At 32.3% G+C, this 19,864-nt stretch overlaps 2 protein-coding genes across 2 annotated transcripts in view; both read left to right on the plus strand.

The window, feature by feature from the left end:
• The first annotated feature begins 5,377 nt into the window (after positions 1–5,377).
• LOC124440015 (homeobox protein Hox-D4a-like) lies at positions 5,378–9,846 on the plus strand. The gene is made up of 2 exons (XM_046990338.1): positions 5,378–6,021; positions 9,150–9,846. The coding sequence occupies exons 1-2, from the start codon at positions 5,580–5,582 to the stop codon at positions 9,551–9,553; spliced, it is 846 nt and encodes a 281-aa protein (XP_046846294.1). The 5' UTR covers positions 5,378–5,579; the 3' UTR covers positions 9,554–9,846.
• Positions 9,847–11,503: 1,657 nt separating this feature from the next.
• LOC124440098 (rho-related protein racA-like) overlaps positions 11,504–19,864 on the plus strand; it is a 13,170-nt gene continuing 4,809 nt past the window's right edge. The window contains exons 1-5 of the mRNA XM_046990417.1: positions 11,504–11,660; positions 11,782–12,299; positions 13,552–13,619; positions 17,601–17,768; positions 19,521–19,864. The exon at positions 19,521–19,864 is cut by the window's right edge and continues 387 nt beyond it. Of these exons, the coding sequence (XP_046846373.1) occupies positions 11,905–12,299; positions 13,552–13,619; positions 17,601–17,768; positions 19,521–19,864 (975 nt within the window). The 5' untranslated portion in view covers positions 11,504–11,660; positions 11,782–11,904. The remainder of the gene's footprint in view (positions 11,661–11,781; positions 12,300–13,551; positions 13,620–17,600; positions 17,769–19,520) is intronic.

The following is a 19,864-nucleotide window of genomic DNA, read 5'->3' on the forward strand; positions in this document are numbered from 1 at the left end:
TGTGGCAACTGGTTTAAGGCTGTGAAAAAATTCCATTCATACTTTATTTTTTATTTTATCGGCCAGTTAAACGGACCCCCAACGGAGAAGCTGATTCTCCCTTGTTAGGATTATCATGTGACGGCTGTTGTATTGCTTGCTTCGTTTCCTGTCTTCCAAATATTTAATTTCACCAAAATTGAAGATAAAATTCCCGAGAAACGATTTTTCTAGATCTGCTTAAAACAGCAGTAATAAAATATGGTCAGCTATACGTTGCTGTGTTGGAACCGTGAAACGAAAGTGAGAAATACATGTCTTAAAAATCTAAGCGTCGATTGATGACATATTTTGTACAATCTTCCCATGACATGGATTACATCATTAACCTTTACACCAGTTTTTTCTATGATTTGATGTAAAATTTGACATGAACTAGATTAGAGAAATATTTCAATCAGAAGATGTCCGGAAAAACCTGTGAGAATCATAGCGTGAGATGTACGAGAACATCACCATAGGTGAAATGTTTTTAGATGGCTATTTTTCTTGAAATGTAAAATGAGAAACATGGAATTTTGAAAGTATGGAATAAGACATGAGAAAATTTTGACCTCTCCATGACTTTGATTCTTCCTTGAACCATATTTCATTATGGCCTTGGAAGTATGACATACGGCATCACCTTTAAAAATCCAGTGACCAGTGATCTTTAAACATGTCAAATGCTAAGATCGATAAATTCTTAATTGTATCTCAATTAAGCCTGAAACGTTTACCAAGTAGGATAGTCAACAATTGACAATACCTCCAATCCTCCACCCTTTTATCCTTCATTTGAAAAGCTTTCATACTTCAAAATGTAGAGTCCAAAAAGAAAATAAGGAAATGTGATGTTTTTCTTCGCCAATACTTTGAAAAAATGAAATCTTTGCAAATCTTCATAAATCTTACCAAATCTTCCAAAATTTTTTTTTCGGTAGGTATGATACCTGTTTGTCAGACACTCCCACAAGTGGTACAACTGAAGAAAAATAAGTAACTTGTTGCTTTTGAAACACATGAAATCAGAGTGTAGGCTACTCAGGTTTAATTACAGATGAGGAGATAACTTAGAACGATTATGGCAACTGTAATGACTTTGAGTGATTTGTATTTTAAAAGACAATTTAAAAAGATCCAGCATGATTCATGTAAAAATCAGTTTACCTGTATTGTCATTATATAAAACTAGGACAATAAAGCACGCAATACTAAGCATGAAGATGTTTTCATAAGATTTAGAAGTAGTTTTTTTAAAAAAATGATATGAATTTTCATTGAATGAATCTTCGTCAAATGAATCAAGCAACAATTACAAGATTGTATTTATATTCAGAAGAAAAAAAAGTTTACAGTAAAATCTAGCCCATTTTATCAATTTATATTTGAACTAGTTTGTCCACCTTTTTCTCTTTTCTGTCCTTACCCCTAAGAGAGGGTGGACTGACTGGGATCAGGAGCCAAGATATTATTTTCTAGGTATTTGGGAATCTTGTATTTTCAGTAATGCATAGTGCTCCATTTATCCTGGCAAAATGATGGCATAATATCTAAATTATTATTAGATTAAATGTCAGAACCCTAGTTGATAACAGTGTATCTTTCATTAAATGAAGATATGATCTTCGCACTTTGCTGGAAAATTTAAGCAATTGTCTCATGAACCTGAAAAATTCAGGTGACTCAACGGGATTCAGGTGACTCACCTGCGATGCCGGTGCAGTGCTCTGACCACCTGAGCTATGAAGTCACACAGTAGTGAGCAGGTCAATTTTGTTGGGCTCATGTTTTCTCGCGAAAGGAATGTCATATGAAGAATGTTTTATGCAGTGCGGTGTTTGAAATTAAATGAAGATATGATCTTCGCACTTTGCTGGACAATTTAAGCAATTGTCTCATGAGCCTGAAAAATTCAGGTGACACGCTCAATTGACCTGTTCACCACTGTGTGACTTCATAGCTCAGTTGGTCAGAGCACTGCATCGGCATCGCAGAGGTCATGGGTTCGAATCCCGTTGAGTCACCTGAATTTTTCAGGTTCATGAGACAATTGCTTAAATTGTCCAGCAAAGTGCGAAGATCATATCTTCATTTAATTTCAAACACCGCTCTGCATAAAACAGTCTTCATAGTGTATCTTTCACTGATTAAGCATGCCAGTCTGTATATATATGTATGTATATTGTATTCTCTGACGATTATTTTGTTACATGGTCTTTGCAAATTATTTATAAAATGCAGATTTAGTAGCCTTTCCTGCTTCAATTTCAACACTTCTCTTGGTGCTATATAATTGACTATCACACATAGAGTTCAAAACTTTCTTTTCCTTGGGTCCATACTTTCTCAATGTCCATTATGATCTCGATTCTATAAATAAAATATCATGATAAATTTTTAGACTTTGAACTTGCTAGATATTGCTTCTACAACCGACTAAAGACATATTTACAAAATGAGCTTGAAGTCCACATTAGCGATAAAGCATACAGTACAAAAATTATTGTCTTAAGAGCACAGCTGAGATAAAGAAACAGGAAACTGTATAGACTCTGTCAGTGTCTAATGACACCTGCTAAATTGAGGAACATGTTAATGGATTTATTATATTTTTCGTCACAAATATGTAACTGTCTAAAAACGTTATCAGAAGGGGCTTTTCAAATAATGTATTTTTCATACATCCTAGCTATTTTAGACAAATTTTAATTTTAACTTCCACACATCACTGCACACAAGAGCGATTTGTACTGCTTTTATGATGAAGCTTTGTCTTTTCTCTGCCTAGCAACAAGAGGCTTCCAGACTAAACAATCATTTTCGAAGCATCCTTTCTTAAACGAATGCTCTATTATCATCTTGGCGTCTTTATTAAGTTTAAAGTTTCAAACCATTTTAATTATATTATCTGCTGGATACTGAAAGCCGCTAAAGTTAGAAAGAGCAGCAAAACCAACAAAACCCAGCGTGAGTTCATTCTTCATTTGATGACAGCATTCACCGACTATCAGTATGAACACATACATATATTAAGACTCTGAAACAATTATAAACCTACTGCTGCTTTATTTGCACAGTGATAAACACAAAATTTAGGATAAAATTGAGCTAAAGATATACGAGAATATGAAAAATGTTGCACTCTGTTAAAAAATATGTATGGTCAGGCACATGCAATATATGTGCAACCACAAAATTATTTCTTAAAATCCTTCAAAAATACAGTTTTTCCTCTTCCTGCTATGGTCAAAATGAAGAGCCCTGTTAACAGTACTTTTGAACAAGAATGCTTAAATTTGTAACGTTAATCTGAGTCTCGTGGTAAAATGCATGTTATTGTGACTTGACTCATTTTTTTATAGTGGATTAATATTGTTTTTTAAAATCAACAAATATCGTACAGTAACAACTTTCATTTTAAGTAAATGATCGGCGGAGTTAATTATAATATGCTTTTTGTAGTTTGAACTAAGCCAATATGTGGGAACACCTTTTCCTCATTCAACCAAGTTCGTATTACCTTCTTGAGCACAAAAGATCTTTTCACCGATTTGTTAAAACAAAGTCGCGGTCATGAAACCAGATATGATTGGTTCTAATAGCTACAGGAGATTGCAAAGATGCGCGTTGTCAAGTTACCATACCATAAGAAATGAACGAAAAATATACGCGAAAAGCAAAAGATTATAAGATAAAAATTTTGTAATCATTTTTATGAAAATTTGTCATATGAAGAGACTTTCTAAACTTTAAGAATGATTTAAATCTCATACACAGTTGAACATAAAATTTTTTGACAAGATGCATATGCAGCCAAGCAACTGCCATGCTAAAACAAATGTATGCCTTAAAAGAAAGCATTGAATAGAAAAATTCACCTAGAACATGGTGAGAATGATTTTCACCTCAATTTTAACAATTGCACAGAAACGAAATGCTGCACTCGCAAAATTTTATTTAGTTGTTTAAGAGAATGAAGACATACACTGCACATGTACTCTTGCTTCAAATTGTGTAAATGAAAAGGACAAAGAGAATATGTTCATCATATTTTGGCTTTTCTGAATCGAGAGACAAATTGTGCGAGTATATCATTAATACAAAACTATACATTGGTATGTAAGAATTGAAACACAGAAATGTTCACTAACCTTTCTAATTTTTTTATCTTTCTTTTACAGGGAACATACAATAAGCTACATTGTTATTCATGTTTGCCTGAATTGAGTTAGTTTGAAAGAAATTTAATATAAAATATTTATATTATCAAGATACATTTGTGAATTATCTATCAGAAAATTTGCTAGCTATATGTCTTCAAAGGTATTCAATATATAGTTATAATTACTTAACTACTTGTTGAGGACAACAAAAAAATGATTAAAGATAACTGATATAAACTAAATTATAATTAATTACACGAGATAAAGATCTGTGTCTTAAAGCCAACTTAATTTAAGTAATGAAACGATAAATGCTGAACTTACTTAAAGAAAAACATATTTCGAGTCTTTTAATAAAAATAAAATGAATAAAAAAGCAAGATGCTAACATAAATTGCTTGATGCTGTTTCTCAAGCTCAAACTATGATCTAACTGCATTTTGAGTAATTCAATGTTCTTTCATGTTGGCCCATTTTATGGCAGTCAATAATCAACTGCAGGAACAGACGTTGAATGTCAAGCTTTTTGTAATGAAGCTTCGATGAAGTGCCAAATATGAGCATACGTATTATTATTTACAATAATGCATTTTAGATGAGAGATACTGTCATTCCAATATACGCTTATACGCTTGACTAAAACATGCTTCTTGTATTATTCATTTTGTTGTATTGGCTTTGTATGTGAACGCTGGCAATAAACCGCGGGTGTTTATTGATCAAGAAACAAATTTGCTTTTCAGAAATGCATTGATATCTGTTAGATATTCTAGGAGGAACACCAAGTCTTTTACACAGCACGAGTGAAAAACCATTTGTAAAACGTTATTTGCTGCTAAATATTTTCATTACCTCTTGATTGGCGCGCTTCACTCTCGAGAATCATAAATGAAATAAATCATCAAAGCAGTTTTAGGTGGAAATGCTCGATTATTTACAATTACAAGTATTCAGCGATTTCCACTTGCGTTGCGTAGGTTTCACAAAGCAAACAGTATGTGATAATGATTACAAATTTTTATATATTGCTTCCTGGAGTGTTGTAAAGTGGATTTTTGTTAGTATCTTATCTGTACTCTCTTAGTGTGGTCCTGCCCCTTGCAGATGCATTGTCCACCATCTATTGAGAATGAACAATGTAAGCAAATGAAGCAGTCCAATAACAACGACATTCAGTTGAAGTTTCTAGACGTATTAACATGAGGCTTAGACAATTTTGATTCATCGACCTGTCTTCATACTACACATGCACATGGAAACGACGCGTGCTTAATGGGAGCAGAGAGTTCATTGAAGCAAGAAAACTGGATCAATTCATCTTCGAGGCCGATTGTCAATCAATTGCCATAACAAATTTTCTAAGTGAGAACGGCTCAATTCGCGATCATTATATGCATGGATCGCATTCCCTTTACTTATGGAGCGTATGTCTACGCGACATCAAACTCAATCACCTCTACCACATCACAGTTTGAAGATATCAAAAGTTATCAATCTGCACCTCCACTGCGACATCTACCTATCTTAAACCAACACTATCCAACTAGTAACCATAATAATTCAGTGGTAAACACAACATTGATTCATAGACCTGTTCAGAACTTTTATCGTGCCCATGATCCCTTAGTTAACAAGCCAGCGGTCCCAAATCTTGATGGCAATAATCTATATGATATTGAAAGTCCTACTCCAACTCCTCCAACATTTTTGGATTTGCTTTCGGCCGACAAGACCCTCAACAAAACTAAAGGAATTGAAAGAGTCAACAATGAAAAGAAGCGATGGAATACTTCCGATTTTCGCTGGATGTTCACAAAGCGAAATGGGTCAATCAGTGGTAAGTTGAATTACGAAAATTTTTATCAAAAACTTCATATGTGGACAACACAACAAAATACTTGTAGCTAGATTATGGCAAACTATAGCCAAAAACATGTTATTGCACAAAAGCAACATATATATGTAGTTTCTATTGAGCTTCTCAAAAAAGTGTATAGCTACAAGCCCATGTTCCAAAAACTTCCAATAAATCATGGACGCCATATGATGTATCACCCAGGGATATTTTAATAATTAAGGAGTGCTATATGAATTACTATTTTAAATAGAAATTAAGCTTATCCATTACAGATAAAATGCTTTAAAATTTTCCAAGATTTTTTTATATCAAAGTCTATCTTCACATTGAGCTTGAAGCCTTAAAGTGAATCAAATCATGTGGTCGCTGTCGTTTGCGACTACAATTGTTTGTAATTTGAGTCATTACAAGGTTGCACGTGGGATTATTACTATAGTGCATGTTTACTTTTCTTTTGAATCCTATCTCAATCTATTTTATATTTTAAGTCCTCGAGATCGCACACAGTTAAATCGGCATATTTCTTTGATGTCTTCTTTACAATTAAGAAAATTCTTGTCAAGAGTTCAATAATGTGTGAAGAAAATTCAATAAAAGTTAATCTTATTAGCGTGCTCTATAGTTTTGTGATAAAGGATGATAGATGTTTGCTGTTCGAGCAGTTGATTTGGGCGATAACGAAAATGTTGAATAGACCAACGTTAACGCTGAAAAAATCACAACATCTATGTAAGGTAACAATCTTTTACATAACTCGTACGTCAATGTGATAGACAATCCATCAAGTCTAATCTTAGTCTTAAACTTTTTTCAATTGCAAGATGAAGATATATTAAGGAATTAAAATTCTTTACATTATAGCTACCTAATGATATTTGAAAATTAACCCTAACATATTTTGAAAAGTATTGTTAAAACGGCTTTTGTCTAAAATCACGCTGTGATTCTTCATGAAATTTTGCTGAAATATCTATGACCTAGGCTTCATACAGCTCATTAAAGGTGTGCTTTATAAAAGAGAATTTAAGTATCAACTATTAAAGACAAGAAGATAATTGAATCACTTTTGAAAAAGTACAATTTTGGCTCAATTTTACTTTAATTTACCATAAAGTATGAAAGACGCTGCAAAATTCGTTCTTGCTGACAGCAATCTTTTTATATTTGCAAAATTCATGGGTGTATTAAGGAGAGAGCATGGACAGGCGCTGCATCTATAGCTATATTAAGTTTTTTATTACATATTTTTGACACAATTCACAGTATGATTTTTTTATATTTGTCAATCAACTTATGGTTTATGTAAAACATGATATAATATACCAAGTCATTTTGGCCTGCTTAATTTTATATCTGACATATTGAAATTGCGTTTTCCTAGCCTGCTGCTAGTTTTACGCAAAGAAAAATGTTTACCTAGTTTTTTTGCGTTAATTTTACACCTATAAAAATAATCATAATTATATGATGTGAATGTCTATAAATATTGCATGTGCGCTTGCCTCTTTATCCAGCAAGATGGCCATTATGAAAAAATTGATTATTTGAAAAAAGGGTGTCATAGCTATAATACACCTATGGACGATATCTCTGACCTTGCAAGTGTAAAAATACAAGGACTGTTTAACACAAATGATTTTACGTGGAATTTTTCGATTGCAAAAGTAATTTCAGGTGTTTCATTAATTAATTGTTTTTTAGACGCTCAGTGCAGCTGCACTGCTTCTAAGATGCGATTCAATACAGATGCGATATTGTCGACTTTTCTTCTTAGCTACGTTTCCATCAAGCTAAATAATTTTTCGAGTACATGGTATCCAACTTAAGTGTTTTGCCTTTATTCGTTCATAAGTCGTTTTCTAAAAAAGGTCATACATTCACTTTGAGGTATTTCATTATTAACAGTGCAAAATCAAGGATGTGTAAAAATCTGGATAGATTATCCATTGTCCTTGGAGCATTTAATTTTGGTTAGGATAGACCTGAATACAAAAGTTGTATAAAAAATCACTTAAACAGATGAGGTTTGTGAAGTATCATGACAAAACCACGATACAAAATGATTTTGACTTAGCTAATGCTAGAAGGTTATTTACCGATTCGAGTAATTTTTCAAATACATTTAAAGATAGGTTTGTAATGCTTCATTAATTCAGGATATTCGCTTTACTCGCAAACTTGGTCTATGAGCTTGCATAATTTTCTGAGTTACGTAAAGCATATTTTGTTTTTGCATAAGCATGATATCACTTCCCGCCACATTTTATTTGACGAGCAGTTTAGACGATCAATTTTTTATTTGACAAATTTTATTTGCTACATAAAAGCTGGCATAAGCTTTTGAACAAATAGATCGTGACTAAAACACCACACGAGTACATACGAGTACATACGAGTACATACGAGTAACATACGAGTACATACGAGTGACATACGAGTACATACGAGTAACATACAAGTACATACGAGTAACATACGAGTACATACGAGTGACATACGACTATTTTCTGGTCAACAAATGAGAAACAACACAATTTCTTCAATACATTGATATTTGCGTTTACTTTTCCTTGTATTTGTGTGGACTTTGGGGCAACCATTTGATGGATTTAAATGCTACATTCATACTACATTCATTTGTATGTTTTTTTTGAATTAGTTATAGATATTTTGTCGATGCGATTTGCCAGTATTTGACACACTTCACCTAGGAAATACATATTTATGAGCGATTAAATAAACAACGTATAAATAATGCTTGATAATCTTTAGAGTCAAAATGAATGTATAATGGCTTTCATAAATATGTATTTCCTAGGTGAAAGTGTGTCAAAAAGCGCTCAAATACTGGCAAATCGCATCGACAAAATATCTATAACAAATTCAACTAAAACATACAAATGAATGTAGTATGAAATTAAAATACCTTTTCAGCATTTACATGTTTTCTATGTAGCTCGATTGGAGATTGGTCATAAACTGAACATATTATGCTAATCTTAAATTATGAAAAGTGATTTATTTGAGAAGAAAGATTGCATACAATGTTAATTCAAATCTGTAGGAAGCAAACACTTAAATTTTAATAGGTTACCATTTTGTTTTAGGAAATTTAAATTCCAAACTAGCCACAAATAAAAGCAAACCGATATTAGAAGTAAAAGAAGAAGCTGTCAATCAAAAACGAAGGTTCACCTTTACGCAAAAACAACTGGTGGAACTGGAAAAGGAATTTCATTTCAACAGATACTTGACAAGAGTTCGAAGACTGGAGATCTCTAAAGAGCTTAAACTGACCGAAAACCAGATCAAAATATGGTTTCAAAATCGAAGGATGAAATGGAAACGAGGTATGAAAGAAAGTGCTCAAAATTCGAAAACGGAAAAATGTAATAAAGTTGGTGATGCCTACAAGCCTTTGGAGTGGAAACGTCATGGAAACGACAGTATAACAATATTTTCACAGCATTCAAACATTAAAACCAATATGATGCCTTTTTTTCCAAACTGAAATGCAAATGCAGTTTCTGATGATCGATTAATTTAATGAAGTGGATCAAAGAAATTTCAAATTTAGATCGTTTTCTTATAATAATATCATGTAGTTTATTATAAATACAATGTTGTGCTCTTGGATTCGAATTCAAACAAGAACAAACCGATATGAAGTCGTCACGACAGAGATATAATAAAGAATGTGTCTTAAAACTTAAAAAGACATGCATATTTATAGAATAGCTGTATGTTCACCAAAAATGAAAACCTAAAGAAAGTCAAAATAACAATTATACAAATTACAACATACGCTTTTTGCAAATCATTAGAACACCAGGGGCAGGATGCATCAAAAAAGCTATACATTAGTGTTTAGGCAAAATATCGTCGACTTATTTAATAAATTATTACATGTTATCACATGTACGATTCTTTTAGTGATGTTACAGGTAGGTTTTTGAAAAGTTTGTGTTCTAGAACTAATATTAAGTACACACTAACTAAAATTAGATAGCCTCACCCCTGTATTGCTTACTATGAAGTGGACGTAAATGAAAATTAAGATAATACTGTTAAATATAATACTTTTTCATCGTGCTTAAAAAGTTACATCTCCTGCGTTATAGTCACAATACATCTCATTGTTTTCTTTTACGACACGCTTCCTTTTTTGGGACGATTTCGTCGCTTGTACTTGCAGCCTCTTTTTTGGCTCATTAGCTTTTACAAGGAGTCTAATAACGCTTTGCAAAAGTATGTTGCTGGTACATTTGTACTTCTGGACAGCCGTGCTTCTGTGTCTCGTCAACGTCAATATTGTTTTCTCGTCAAACAAACCACTTTCGATAAAAATACAAAACTGAATATTATTATGCCAGTTTTATTGTTATTCATTTCCTTATTAGTATTCTCTTGATCGAGAATACTAACGACGTTAATTACTAATGATTGTAGTAATTTTATTCTCTATAGTTTATGGTGCATTTAACAAACAGATAACATTTAACCGTTATATACTCAGTTATAGATACACAGGTATGACGTCATCTGTGATAAAAATTTAAAAGTGGCCACGAGCCGCCGGGGCGAGTCTTGATTTTGCAAATATCACGCTCATGTGATCTATAGGATTGAAGAAATGCTATTGGCTAGCTTAATCACGTGATAAAATGTGATTGGTTAACAAAATAAACAAGCAATGGCTGATCAATTCTGTTGAAATTTTGTTATCAAAGACGAAGTACAAATTAATGTTTGAAAACCGGGTTTTTTCTTTTCTTTTTGCTCAAATACGTTAACTGCCTCAACTAGGTCTTTGTGAATATCTTAATTTTCCCATTCAGGGAGGCATTGCGATAATATGCTCTTGTGTATTCTTTTGAATGCACATATTCCTTTTTTCTTTTTTACATCAGTTTTCTTTGGACTTGAAACGTCAACTGCGAAGGTTATTAACTAAGGGTATTTGAAACTGCCTTAGCCCAAGCACATTTTTTTTATGCATCTGCGATTCGTTTTGGCCTTTCTCACTGGCCTTTTTAAAATTGTACAGCTATACTTTACTATAAAATTGTTACAGCATTTCAAATTGTAAAGCTATACTTTACTTTAACTGAGGTTGGATTAGTGGGCTGGATCCACTACAGCCGGCAATAAAGTAGAGAACATTGAGGACAATTCTTCAATAGCTTTACCAATTTCATAAAAATGCGACTTTGGCTACGGAGGGTGGTCTTGTTTAAGTAACTGGAATATCCTAGTATATCTAACGATAGAGGGCTCTAAATTAACGTACTGAAGGGTGAATTTCCTCCGAAACTTTCCACCTTTGATGACACAAAATTTTCAGGAGGAGGAGTTCTGTTACAACGGGCCGACAAATAAAATAATAAAGAAAGCACGAAGTGTGCTCCTCAGAAATGTTCTTGAGTGAACATAGCGTGGGCTCATATCACCACGTAAACAAAGCACAGTCATCATCACTGACCCACACACATTAATTTAGTAAAAAAGATAAACTTTGTTCATCATGAATTGTCGTCAAATATGTAATTAAAATAAGGATTTTTATCATGTTTTACGTTTCACATAGAATATGAAGCATATTTTTCTATCGAATCCAGGTAAATATGCATTGTTGATTGGTAATGCCAATTCTTGACTAAATCTTCTTCTCCTTGAAAAGCTTTTACAATAGCGTTTACAGAGTATAGATTGTTTAATTGCCCATTTTTTTTTCTGTAGAATTTGCGGGTTGAGAGCATGACTGGATATGATTTGCTTGCTTGAGGAGAGGTGTCATTTATTTTGTATGTTATGTCAAAAGCTCGAAGGCAAGAACTGTCATTGTTATTCGTATTTTAAACTATGGCGACCAATTCAAGTCGCTATCATATGGCCACTTTGAAAATAGTTCTTGTCGGATCAGAAGCAGTCGGGAAAACGAGCTTGTTGATTCGTTTTCATCAGAATACGTTCCCTGATCTATACGTACCCACTGTTTTCGATTCGTATTGGAAAGAAGTTTTAGTTGATGGCAACGAGTATGGTTTGTTGTTGTGGGATAATTCTGGCAATGAAGATTATACACGCCTGCGACCCCTATCGTATCCACAGACAGATGTCTTTCTTGTTTGCTTTGATATCAATAACAGGGAGTCTTTTATCCAGTTGCAAAATCTTTGGCTTCCCGAAGTGAAACGCTATCAAAATGGAACCCCTATTATTATAGTCGGCAACAAAATGGATGTTCGATCTGAAAGGTTGGTAAGGTATTATACAGTTGAAAATGCTCAGACCGGCATTTGGAATGAGCTTTTTGAAAAATGAAGTGCTTTTGTGCCATCACATTCGTAAGTTAATTGAACCACTTTATTTGATAACAAGACAACTTAAAATGACTTACGTATCACATTACTCATTCAATTATTTTCATATATCCATTTTTTTGAACTTTTTATGTTTCAATTATCAACTATTGTTTACACAACGACTAAAACCTTTGCTAATTGTGACAAAAAAGAATCCTATTTACAAAGAGGAATAAATTTTCTCTTTTAATATTGAGTCGAAAGATAACATATGGACCTGGTGTTCTAGCAAAATAACATTGAGTCACATACTTATTTATGCCTTTCATTGAAAATTCTGCTAACTGCTCCATGATGTGTGGGCATTTTATGGTATATATTAAAATTCATAAATTAGAAATGGCTTACATATTGCAAATTAATTCTCTAGTTACGTAGAGTGCAAAATGTGGTACCAGTGAAAAATATGATACAAGTAGAAATTAATATGTCTATTGTTTTTCAAGCCTAAGCTAAACATCCTGTCTTTATCAACTTTGATAATTACGTCCAACAGTCATATATTCCAGGCTAAACATTCTATGTTTATTTTAACCATAAGCTGCACAACCTTTATTTTTTGATTAAAAGTTGAGCATCTATGTGATCCAACATTTAGAAGTCTCAAACTTATGTTAAAAGCCTATAATTTTTAACATTGCTTTGATGTTGTTAGTTCACTGTAATGAATTAATCAGCAGACCAGTCTGCTTTAAGTATACATTAATTTTTTGATTATTTGTTACGGTTTACATTTGCTGGCATTGAAATGAAAAAAGAAATTTCATGATGCAACAGGAGACTGGATCAATGAAGTTCTAAAAAGGACTGTCTACTGATGTTTCAACAACCTTTGCAATAATAACAATTTCACAAATTCAAAATCAAGTGAATACTCCCTCCCTGGATTCAGAACTTTCTTCAGGATTATATTATCCAAATCTATAGTAGTGAAAGCAACCCACAATTTTAATTGTAAATATTTCAGCTTAACTTTACTGTAAACACAAAAAATCTCTTAAAAAGTAGATAATTCTTACAATGAGATATTTACACAACATAAATAAATTTGTTGACTGGCTACGCCATTGTCCAAAACATAAACAGCAAAAAACTTCTGTTAATGCGAATTAGCTACTTTTTAATCAATTTTTGTTTAATTTAGTCTGGCTGATGCATCATCTCGTGACTTTGTTCTTCATGTAGAAGGTGTTCGTCTTGCTTTAAGAGAAGGTAAATATGTAGTCATTTCTAGTAAATGACGGAGACTCATTAGTATTTGACCATTTAACGTGGAAAATGCCGCAGTGCTTGTGCCAAAACTTTGCTAGACTTGCAGTAGGTCATTAGGGACCTTACTCTTGCGGTAGATGTTTGCGAATTTACAACTTTACACTTGCAGTACGTGTTTAGAGACTTAACACTTGCAGTACGTGTTTAGAGACTTTACACTTGCAGTACATATTTAGCAACTTTACACTTGCAGTACATGTTTAGAGACTTAACACTTGCAGTACGTGTTTAGAGACTTAACACTTGCAGTACGTGTTTAGAGAGACTTTACACTTGCAGTACATGTTTAGCAACTTTACACTTGCAGTACATACGTGTTTAGAGACTTTACATTTGCAGTACGTGTTTAGAGAGACTTTACACTTGCAATACATGTTTAGCAACTTTACACTTGCAGTACATACGTGTTTAGAGACTTTACACTTGCAGTAAGTGATTAGAGAGACTTTACACTTGCAGTACATACTTGTTTAGAAACTTTACATTTGCAGTACATTTTTAGTAACTTTACACTTGCAGTACATACGTGTTTAAAGAGACTTTACACTTGCAGTACATACGTGTTTAGAGACTTTACACTTGCATTACGTGTTTAGAGACTTTACATTTGCATTACGTGTTTAGAGACTTTACATTTGCAGTACATACGTGTTTAGAGACTTTACACTTGCAGTACATACGTGTTTAGAGACTTTACACTTGCAGTACATACGTGTTTAGAGACTTTACACTTGCATTACGTGTTTAGAGAGACTTTACACTTGCATTACATACGTGTTTAGAGACTTACACTTGCAGTACATACGTGTTTAGAGACTTTACACTTGCAGTACATACGTGTTTAGAGACTTTACACTTGCATTACGTGTTTAGAGAGACTTTACACTTGCATTACGTGTTTAGAGAGACTTTACACTTGCAGTACATACGTGTTTAGAGACTTTACACTTGCAGTACATACGTGTTTAGAGACTTTCATTTGCAGTACGTGTTTAGAGAGACTTTACACTTGCATTACGTGTTTAGAGAGACTTTACACTTGCAGTACATACGTGTTTAGAGACTTTACACTTGCAGTACATACGTGTTTAGAGACTTTCATTTGCAGTACGTGTATAGAGAGACTTTACATATGCAATACATACATGTTTAGAGACTTTACATTTGCAGTAAATGGTTAGAGAGACTTTACACTTGCAGTACATACGTGTTTAGAGACTTTACACTTGCAGTACATATTTATAGACTTTGCACTTACCAAGCGTTGCCATTGTCTTTGCCGTTGTCGCCTCTTGTTGTCAATGTTCGTGCTTATAATATTTGAGTTATTATTGGATATTATTGCACATGAAGAAGCATCCGGACACAACAGCTGGATCAACAAATGTTATATGTCAGTTGATACCATATAGTGTGTATCAAAAAAAGTAAATCAATCATGCTCTGGTGCATTTTATAATGCGAGCTTTTTTTTCATTTCATAACAGTCAGAAATAATCGAGGGTATTCATGAAATAAAAATTGTAAGTCGAAATTGCATTTTTTTTCACCGCTAGGAATTTAATAAAATTATTAAGGAATTAAAATTATTTCACTGTCATTTCAAAAAATAGCAAATGAAACGCGGATTTTTCCCTGTGTTGTATCACACGTTAAACAATGTTCAATAACTGTATTTTATTCTCAACGATGGAAAATGCAATTTCGATCGCAATTTTTATTTGAGAAGTATTCGATCATTTCTGTTGTTATGGAATAAAAATATCGTTTCCATAATTTCGTAAAAGCACTATTGCCTATACACATTTAATATAAACGACAACTTTTTTAAAAATAGACATGTTTCGACATCTCATGATGCCATCTTCAGTATGAATGAAATAATAGGTGATACAGGGTTTATATAAAAGTAATATGATACATAAAATTAGAACAATAAAAAGGAAATAAGATAATATAATGAGGAGCGTCCGAGCGTTTTATAAACTAAATATTGTATTGAATTTAAAAACTTGAACATTGAGGTCAGGGTTAGTTTTGTTAATGTGGAGTGCTTCTTTGATTTTAAGGGTGAATGAGGTGTCGGCAGTGTCGATGATTTTGAAGCAAGAGGGTGAATAGTTGGTTTTGCATGAGTGAGATTTAAGAAGGTGTCGGTAGATGTGAGAGTTTTTGTCTGTTGTGGTATGTTCCCTGATTCTGGTGGATAAATGGCGCGAAGTTTCGCCAATGTATCGGGAATTACATCCCGCGCAATTGAATTCATATACCACCATAGATTTAATTGAATCAGGGATTGGGTCTTTAAATGAGAAAAGGTTTTTGATTTTGAATGATGTGAAAATTAGTCGAATGTCAATATCTGTACAGAAGCGTTTCATAATGTTTGTAAGTCTGCGTTGTGTGTGTCGTGAGTAATGTCCGATGTATGGTAGTTTGAAGTATAGAGTTGTTATTTTGGAATTTTCATTTGTGTTGGTTGTGATCGTCGTGTCAGGAGTTTCGGTGTCTAGGTTGAGGTTGTTGCTATGTTTGTTGTCGTTTAAATTCAATACAATATTTAGTTTATAAAACGCTCGGACACTCCTCATTATATTATCTTATTTCCTTTTTATTGTTCTAATTTTATGTATCATATTACTTTTATATAAACCCTGTATCACCTATTATTTCATTCATACTGAAGATGGCGTCATGAGATGTCGAAACATGTCTATTTTTAAAAAAGTTGTCGTTTATATTAAATGTGAATAAAAATATCGTTGGAAAGCTAAAAAGCACATTTCTTTTGCTATATAATGATACAAGCACAACACACAATTTCAAATGCAAGATTGCCTATTAAAGCTCGATTCTTTTTTTTGTTACGCATGCGTGGTCTTTCGTGTTCAGGGGTAGTATATTTCATTTACGTAGAAGTAGGCCAAATAACCAATATATTTCGTTTATATTTGCTTAATGTTTTACTTTACTTTGCTTTACTTTACTTTACTTTACTTTACTTTACTTTACTTTACTTTACTTTACTTTACTTTAATTTTACTTTTACTTTCCTTGTTTTGTTTTTACTTTTACTGCATGATTAGAGATTTTGATTTATGTATTATGATGATAGATAATTTTACTTTTTTTACGGTTGATGATTATTATTATTATGGATGATTTTGATGATTTTGACGGATTTATTTCTGGATGATTTCGGGTTTGATGATTATGACGATGATTTTTTACGGATTTACGATTTTACTTATGATGATTTTATTTTGATTTTACTTATGATGATTTACTTTATTTTATTTTATTTTTATTTTATTTTACGATTTTTAATTTTAATTTTATTTCTGATGACTCAAGACTTAATTTTTATTTTACTTTTATTTCTTACTTTTATTTTACTTTATTTTGATTTATTTTTATTTCATTTTATTTTATTTTAATTTTATTCTGATTTTACTTTTTAATTTTGATTTTATTTTTATTTATTCTTTTAATTTTATTCTTGATTTCTATTTTATTTTAATTTTTGATTTTGATTTTTAATTTTATTTTAATTTTATTTTTAATTTTACTCTTTTACTTTACTTTAATTTTACCTTTATTTGACTTTTACTTGATTTTTACTTTTACCTTTACTCTTAATTTCTTTACTTTTTACTTCCTTTACTTTACTTTTACTTTACTCTTTTACTTTTACTTTTACTCTTTACTTTTACTTTACTTTACTCTTTACTTTTTACTTTTACACTTTACTTTTTACTTTACTTATTTCCCCTTACTTTACTTTACTTTACTTTACTTTACTTTACTTTACTCTTTACTTACTATTTACTTTTACTTTTATTTTTATTTCATTTTATTTCTTACTTTTGCATTGTTTTTCCTTATAGTACTACTACTCATACAGATACGAATGTATTTTAGGAGCGATATATTGCGAGAGCAGTGCTAAGGAAAACAGAGGAGTTCAAGAGATATTTCAGACGGCTGTAAGATATTACATTCATCAACAACCAAGTAGAACATCTGTTGGTTGTTTTGGTTTACGACAAAATAGACGATCACCTAATATTCCATTTCTTCCTCCGCCATGTGAGTTCGGTTTTTTTCTTCTTTTTTTTGCTCTAATTTTTTACAACTTTTGGGTAGGTTATGCAAAACTACGTTGGCGGGAGGCGATTACTGCCTACGAGTTTTCATGTTTTTTTTCTTGACTGGAGGCATAAATTTTGTATAGGGGAATTTGCCAGGAGGTAAAAATCAATGAAAAGTATCTTTTGATTTTACTGGTCTGAGTTTATTAGGGAGGCATAGACTATAGAGAGGCTAATATGGTAAAAACCCTACTGCAAAATATCTTAAACACTCAATACAACGTAAAGACAATTACGACTACCAAAAAGTATTTTAATAAAACACAAGACAATAGACACTCCGTATAAAGTAAACATTATTGAATCTAAACGTTTTGACAAGTGTTACATGTCATCATCAGTAGGAAAATGTTTGCTTTTCAAAAATTACAAATAACGAGTTAAAAATTTGCAAAATTGCACAAATTACACATTACAATTGCACAATACACATTACAATTACACGTTACATATACACATTACACTGACACGTTACATATACACATTACACTGACACGTTACATATACACATTACAATTACACGTTACATATACACATTACAATTACACGTTACATATACACATTACAATTACACGTTACATATACACATTACAATTACACATTACACATTACACATTACAATTTGTAATTTTTGAAAAGCAAACATTTTTCTACTGATGATGACATGTAACACTTGTCGAAACGTTTAGATTAAATAATGTTTACTTTATACGAAGTGTCTATTGTCTTGTGTTTTACGTAAAGACAAATTCTGCAATTTAGATAGGCATGTTACCTGTATGTTTGGGTGAAAGTTTGGGGTGGGAGGAAGTTAAATTATTGACTACAGGAGTTCAAAATTTGTTGAGGTAAGGGAAACTAATATTGACCTCCACTTGTGTATCCATTTATAAATGCTAAGATAGCGAGTGAGGATTGGAATGAGTCACGGTTTTTATAAATTTTTGCAGTTTTAGCTTATTGTTTTAACTTTATGTCAGTCGAGATATTTCTTGCATCATATTTTTACTGTTTTGAGTGTATAAATCCGTAGCATAATTGCATTTCTTAAATTGTTTTCTCAGCAATGGAAGTATTGTTTAAAATTTTGTACCTATTGATAAATTTTATTTTGATGAAAAAGTCTTTTATTTTCGCACCTTTACACCTGCTTTTCCAATGGATTAACATGAAAATTGTAAACATAATTTTGCTTCCGAACTTAGATAAAAGCACGTCAAAACACTGAAAATGTCAAACACTAATGAGTTAATTTAACTTATCAAATGAAAAAAACTGTTCATGTTTGATTGAGATATAAATAGCTAAACAAAAATGAACTAAAAATATGTTCACCCAGTAAGTGGTCAAACTTGTAGAAAACAAAAATTTCATCGATTGATTGTAAGCTGTTAAAAAGCGAGACTTTATCGACGTGAAATTTTTCGTTTGACTTAAACGATCTGTTTTGATTTCTTCCTGTCTTAAAAATACTTGAATTTTGACGTATTTAAATGGGAGAAATGTGTGTCGCCAAAAAATAATCATTTAATTGCTGTAGGTGGCAATTTAAGCAACAAGTAAACTTAAGCGGTTTTCTATGGGTGAATCACGTGTGTCACTGAAAACGTTTGAATCACTTTTACATGTAATCATTGATTTTATTCATAGGAAATTTGTTTTTTTAACGATTGAACCTTTTGATGTTTAGGTCCATTACCCGTATTGGCATTAGAACCATCTTTGTTTTCAAAGAACATGAAAAAATTACTAAGTAACTCGGAATGTGGGACTGATGTAACATTCATTTTCTCGGATAAAACCCAAATGGAAGCGCATCGCTTAGTACTATGTTGTACATCTAATATGTTCCGTCGTATATTCCTCCGAAATACCGCTCTCAACAAACTGAATGCCGTTCAATCCCAAAGAAACCTTGGTGGGAAGTTGACAAGTAGGGACATTAATTGTGGTCGCGTTTGTGGACTTTTTCTGGTAAAAAGCAATAAGGATGTACCCTATGATTGTGTTCATTTTGAAGAACCGCAAACAATT

The sequence above is a fragment of the Xenia sp. Carnegie-2017 genome, unplaced genomic scaffold, assembly GCF_021976095.1.
Source record: "Xenia sp. Carnegie-2017 unplaced genomic scaffold, XeniaSp_v1 HiC_scaffold_2, whole genome shotgun sequence".
Taxonomy (NCBI): Eukaryota; Metazoa; Cnidaria; class Anthozoa; order Malacalcyonacea; family Xeniidae; genus Xenia; species Xenia sp. Carnegie-2017.

Bases quoted from the DNA above. Each gene is read 5' to 3' on its own strand.
- LOC124440015 (XM_046990338.1), top strand. From the start codon at position 5,580: ATGGATCGCATTCCCTTTACTTATGGAGCGTATGTCTACGCGACATCA. The intron at 6,022-9,149 runs GTAAGTTGAATT...ATTTTGTTTTAG, and splicing joins GCGAAATGGGTCAATCAGTG to GAAATTTAAATTCCAAACTA.